The 6,000-nt window shown below is 45.7% G+C and overlaps 1 protein-coding gene across 1 annotated transcript; it reads left to right on the top strand.

Moving 5' to 3' along the window:
• The first annotated feature begins 588 nt into the window (after positions 1-588).
• On the top strand, positions 589-4,327 carry LOC306741679 (glutamine synthetase). Its single transcript, XM_079223995.1, has 7 exons — positions 589-676; positions 1,337-1,524; positions 1,612-1,773; positions 2,526-2,672; positions 2,757-2,884; positions 2,978-3,177; positions 3,302-4,327. Exons 2-7 carry the CDS (start codon positions 1,359-1,361, stop codon positions 3,612-3,614), a joined length of 1,116 nt encoding a protein of 371 aa, XP_079080121.1. The 5' UTR covers positions 589-676; positions 1,337-1,358; the 3' UTR covers positions 3,615-4,327.
• The last annotated feature ends 1,673 nt before the right edge of the window (positions 4,328-6,000 follow it).

Raw genomic sequence — 6,000 nt, 5'->3', positions numbered from 1 at the left:
ATGTTGTGGTACGAATCCCACTAACTTGAGACACAGAAGGACTCAAACGCCACATTGTTGTTGTGTAAAGCATCCTAAAGAAATCATTTTACACATAATTCGCTCACGTGTGCATTCAGGACTAAACCGGAGTGTACCAGAGCATATTGCCCGGTCCTATTACATAATCTTTCCCATTGAAACCAATAAACGGGCAGTGCCTGACTTCTGCCACACGGGGGCGCCTTGCACCGTGGACTTCTGGGTCGTGTTGTGATAACGTTACGTCTCCGACAATGGAGCACGTTGTCGAAAAAAGGCCTTTTAACGCAGCGTCGTTCACACGTTCCTCTTTTGTTTAAGATTATAATTCTTTGCACCGCGTCCACATGTTGACAAGGACGCGCGCGCGCACGCACGCACGCGCGCGGCGGAGTGGCACGCACCGGCAGCACGCGGCTGAGTTCCCGTGGACGTTAGAGGGCGTTGCGGTTCCGTTCGCGCTCCAATGGAGTAAACGCGCGGCCGCCTCTAAACCAATCAAAGACGCGACGTCCCAGTTCCTGCTCTTATAAATGTCCACGGATGCCGGAGACTCGGTACAGGAGAATGAGAGAGACACTAGCGAGACCTCACTCGACGAGACACTGGACCTGTCAGTCCTTTAGTTTTTATTTCGATTTCCTCGTTTTTTCAGGTAACTTCCCCCCTCGTGTGTGTGTGTGCGCGTGTCTTCGTGTGTCTTCGTTTGACTCGGCGCTCGTGCTCGTTGACTTTTCATTGTTTCCCACTTTGAGACAATGAAGTCTCTCTCGCGGTGGACGTCTGTTCGTGCGAGTGTTTTTACGTGCGCGTCGTGTGTCTTTTAAATTAGACTCTCGTGGCTGTAGACTGAGTGATGGTCTACACGAGGAAAGCCCGATGATGTAAGGATGCCTCGCATCGTGTCAGCCAACTGTTGTAACCATGACTACAGTTGTAACTGCAACAGGATGTACAGTAAAGAGGCGTTTTTTTGTTGCAGAAATCGTGTGGTTGATGCCTCGTAGTGTCGTAAATTTATTCTCACCCCCCTTTTTCCTTTTTTTTTTAAATTTTTTTTTAGTCTTGCACATGCGGTGGCAAGTGCCTTTCCCCTTTGTTTCCAAACTGCGGAGGGAAGAGGAGAAAAGACTAGAAATGTGACTTATTTTACATCCTCAACGCGTTTTCCATCCCCTCTCCTTTCTGGAAGAGGAGACAATGGTGCTGTTTTTACGGGTGCGGGATGTTTGTCCCCTCCCCCCCAAAAAAACTGTTACGCAACATGAGCTCCAGTGCGCGCCGAGGTCTCATTCCTTGCTCTTCTTATCCTCAGGTGTTTTATAGTAGGAAATAAAATGGCCACGTCCGACAGTGCCACGTTGAGCAAAGCTGTCAAGCAGCAGTACATGGAGCTCCCCCAGGGAGATAAGGTCCAAGCCATGTACATCTGGATCGACGGGACCGGAGAGGGGCTCCGGTGCAAAACCAGGACTCTGGATTTTGAGCCCAAAAGCATCGATGGTAAGCGGCCCCTTGACCCTCCCCTGAGATTCCATCACTGCCTCGAAGAAAACCCCTTCCTCATCCATCCTCTTCCTCCCCTTGTAGAGCTCCCTGAGTGGAACTTCGATGGCTCCAGCACGTACCAGGCCGAGGGCTCCAACAGCGACATGTACCTGATCCCTGCTGCCATGTTTCGGGATCCCTTCCGCAAGGACCCCAACAAGCTGGTCCTGTGTGAAGTGCTCAAGTACAACCGCAAACCAGCCGGTAACTAAGAGGCTCAGCATTTGGTCTTTTTTTTTTTACATGTTTGTACTCTAACAAATGATGCCATGTAACGTAAATAACAACTATTTATAAGAGAAAGTAATATGACTTTAAAAGATAATTTGAAAGATGATGTAACAGAATATGCCGACTTAAAATGAATCAGACTTGCAATGCATGATGGGAGGAACATTACTTCATGGCACACTTGGCTTTAGAAATGTGTAATGTTAATAATGTATCTTGAGTGTCTGGTTGGATCAAACAAGTGTGTGGTTCCCCTCAAACTATTACAATATTGAATTAAGGTTAATGACTTTGCATTCCTTGTGGTGGGGGAAATGGCACTCTGTTGCATGCACACTAACATCTGCGCACACATTCGCTTTGACACAAGTTCACTAATTGGCACATGCTCATTCGTTAGGTGCATCCACACTGACTCAGGCGTTCAGCGGTCGAGGCTTGCTAAAGGAGAAGTGATGGGACATATCCGTCAAGATTAACAAATTATTGACATCCTGAATAGTTTAATTTTCTTACACACCTGTAACGGTTTGTCTTGAGAGGAAGCGCCCCACTCTGTATCTCTAGGACCCTAAAGCAAATGGGAAATTGTTGCAACCCGTACCAAAGTACTACTTTTGTACTTTGCCTTGCTGTTTAGATGACTTTAAAGACACTTTGCGGAACTTGCCCAGGCAACTGGATTTGACTGTACTGGTGTCTAACCTATGAATCTCTTCTTCCAGAAACCAACCTTCGCATCACATGCAGCAAGATCATGGAGATGGTGGAGGATCAGATTCCCTGGTTTGGCATGGAGCAGGAGTATACCATCCTGGGCACGGACGGACATCCTTTTGGCTGGCCATCTAATGGTTTCCCTGGACCACAAGGTAAGCAGCTAATTCTGAGTGTTTGTGCATAGAAAACATGGATCAATGTCTCCAGGGTTTGGTTATTAATGACTGCATTTGCAGGTCCATACTACTGTGGCGTGGGAGCCGACAAAGCCTACGGCAGAGATATCGTCGAGGCCCATTATAGAGCTTGTCTGTATGCCGGAGTCGAGATCTGTGGCACAAATGCAGAAGTGATGCCTGCTCAGGTAATGATCAAAAACAAATCCATGTTTGGACTTTCACATGTTTTGTTTTTAAAACGGACAGATTAAAACTGTAACTTTACTTTGTGTATTCAGTGGGAGTTCCAGGTTGGACCGTGTGAGGGGATCAACATGGGCGATCATCTCTGGGTGGCGCGCTTCATCCTACATCGCGTCTGCGAGGATTTCGGTGTTGTAGCCTCATTTGACCCCAAGCCAATCTCTGGCAATTGGAACGGTGCTGGCTGCCACACAAACTTCAGCACAAAAGAGATGAGGGAAGACGGTGGATTAAAGTGAGTGTCAAAAAGCGTTGCGGTTGAGTCAACAACTCTTGCTAATTTAGTGGCGATTTTGTAGCATGAATGAGATATATATTTTTACATCTCTGACGAGGAATCTTGTCATTTCTGCCCTCAGAGCCATTGAAGACTCCATTGAGAAGCTTGGGAAGCGGCACAGCTATCACATCCGCGCCTATGATCCTAAAGGGGGGCTCGACAACGCCCGCCGTCTCACCGGCCATCACGAAACCTCCAACATCAACGAGTTCTCCGCAGGCGTGGCCAACCGTGGCGCCAGCATCCGCATTCCTCGCAACGTTGGCCAGGACAAGAAGGGCTACTTCGAGGACCGGCGCCCGTCGGCCAACTGTGACCCGTACGGCGTGACGGAGGCCCTGATCCGCACCTGTTTGCTGAGCGAGGAGGGAGAGGAACCTGCGGATTATTAAATCCACAACGCTATGAATGACTCCCACTGCCCTCCTGACTCTATCTTTTCTTTAAACTAGTACTGTATTTTATTTTTTTCTCTCTCCTAATGAGATGATTTTTAACCTGAATTTAATGGCTTAAAGTTGGCTGGTCAACTTAAAACATGACAAGGTAATAATATCCTTGGTAGTTGTGTGCTGGTAATGTCAGGGTTCGTCTTTCCCCTTGTCTTTAGAAGGGATCGGCTTTTGTAACAATGTTTTATAGCCCAGCTCTTTCCCTTTCTGTTTGTTGGTGACTAAAATGAACTAAAGCACACGGGACCCTGAAGAATAGAGCTGCTGAAGTTGGACAGCATGTTTAACTTAATACAAGTCTGACTAGTTCATGTAATGTTAAAAAAGAAAAGAAAAATCTGTTGACCTGCCTTTTTTAAGTATCAGTCTTCAATGTTACTAATTCTTTATGAAGTGTCTATTTTTTAAATGGCAATGTTCGTCTTCAGATTTTTGACACGAGTCAACTTGTATAGTACACTTTGTAGATGTCTGTACCCAGACTTATGTCGTTCAACTGTGGTGGATTTGTCCATAATGCCATTTGTAGATTTCCTCAAGGAGTTTTATCCTTTTGTTAACAGCGATATTGTAATGCACCTGATTTGGTAACACCACGTTTACTGGACCTGGTGTTTTTTATTGATACATTTAAAACTTTTATTTTACCACAACATGGTTGTCTGACTCTTGACTTTGAGACTTGAAAGTATAATTTTGGATAATTTGCTTTTCCGAGAGTTGGAGAAGACCGATGCCACTCGATAGGTGGCTGCAGCTGGCTAGCTGAGCATAAAGACTGGAACCGGGGGGCGCAAGCATTTATTCTAAAGTTTAAGGGTTAACGCAACAATGTTGCCTGCCGACTGAGCCAAGCTGTTGCCACTGTTTTCAGATGCTTAGCTGGCTGCTGATCTGGAGCTCAATGTTGCAAATAAATGACTAATGCTGGAGTATCCTTCCCAGAACCTCTTGTGAATACCTTCATGTAATCAAACTAGCATGTCTCTAGTTGGCCAAAGGAAAAGTTGAAGCTGGTCTGAAGTCTAAACACTCGTACCCTTAGCGAACCAAGCGGCTGCCAACAGCATTTGCCTGAGAGCAGCAAACGTACAAATAAAACAACAAATGTTGCCAAATATTCTTATGTGCCAGTCTGGCTGAACTCTTGGCAGGAGCTCAAAAGCACCTTTGTTTATTGGAACCTGTAGCAAGACTGGTGTTCTCACGAGACAGGTTATTAAACTCCTTCACTACAACAGCCTGAAGCAAATTTCCCCACAAGTGCTGTGTCATTGTCTGTACAGCCGCTCTGAGTGTTGTGGCTGGTTATGAAACGTACGTTGTCTGGATCACATTATCAACTGCAAAGCAAACCAGTCCAGCAGGTTGACCAGGCGGACATAATTGTATCTCTGAGTGCTGTTCGGTTATCACTGTATGGGCCTTCAGGATTACAGGTCCGTTTCTACCAGAAAGACAAACAAAATGGACACGGAATATTTTAAGTGGCAAATACAGGTGTATTTGTCCAAAGTGTAACTGTTTATGTCCTGCACCTAAGCCTGTAGCGCCAGCACATGGTGCCTGTGACCAACCTGCTAAGAACAAAGGTGCCAATTCAGCAGTACTTAAGTCAAAGCCGTCTTAACGGCAGAGTCAGAACTTCACAGTATAAACATAGTGACGGGATTCTTTGTTTCCTGACCGGCAACAGGGAGACATTTCAGCCAAACTAAAAAAAGACAACGTGCTCTATTCACGTTTAGACCTTGAAGAATGTACTGCATCCCTGATGTAGATTATCAGAAAAGGAAACACCAGGACAGCACTCCAGTTTTGACTTAACTATTAATACAATGACAATATTAAAAAGGAGAAATTGGAAAGCTGTCCTCATCTTACTTTTTTTAAATCAACCATGTGTCTGCACAAGTCACCCAGACGTCCTCATTTCATCGGACATAAACATTTACTTCTGGTGTCCTCACTCAACTTGGGGGAAGGGCAACGTAAGTTTGCTTGGAGACCTTTCCCCTACATCCCCACTGGCATTGCAACAGCACGCGAGTCAGCTCACTGATTGGATTTGCCAGGCACGAGTTAACCAATCATAAAGTTGAGGACTTGCTTCAGCGGACGGTTACTGGCCTGAAGCCAACACATCTCAAACCTTTTTTTTCTCCAAAATCCCCACAAACATGAACTTTTGTTTCTGCCTTTGCGGGTTCCTAGAGTTTGGGTATAAGGCTGTCATGTACAGAGCTGTGGTACAGGTTGCAAAGATTGGAGAGCAGTTTAAAAAGTATGAGGAAACAGGAATACTTTAAAGGAATACTTCAACCCA

This window comes from Taurulus bubalis (genome assembly GCF_910589615.1).
Source record: "Taurulus bubalis genome assembly, chromosome: 1".
NCBI classification, from domain to species: domain Eukaryota; kingdom Metazoa; phylum Chordata; class Actinopteri; order Perciformes; family Cottidae; genus Taurulus; species Taurulus bubalis.
This window is presented reverse-complemented; position numbering and strand designations above follow the sequence as displayed.

Coding starts and splice junctions, on each gene's coding strand:
- LOC306741679 (XM_079223995.1), top strand. CDS start 1,359: ATGGCCACGTCCGACAGTGCCACGTTGAGCAAAGCTGTCAAGCAGCAG. Junction 1,525..1,611: donor TGAGCCCAAAAGCATCGATG/GTAAGCGGCCCC, acceptor CTCCCCTTGTAG/AGCTCCCTGAGTGGAACTTC. Junction 2,885..2,977: donor CAGAAGTGATGCCTGCTCAG/GTAATGATCAAA, acceptor TTGTGTATTCAG/TGGGAGTTCCAGGTTGGACC.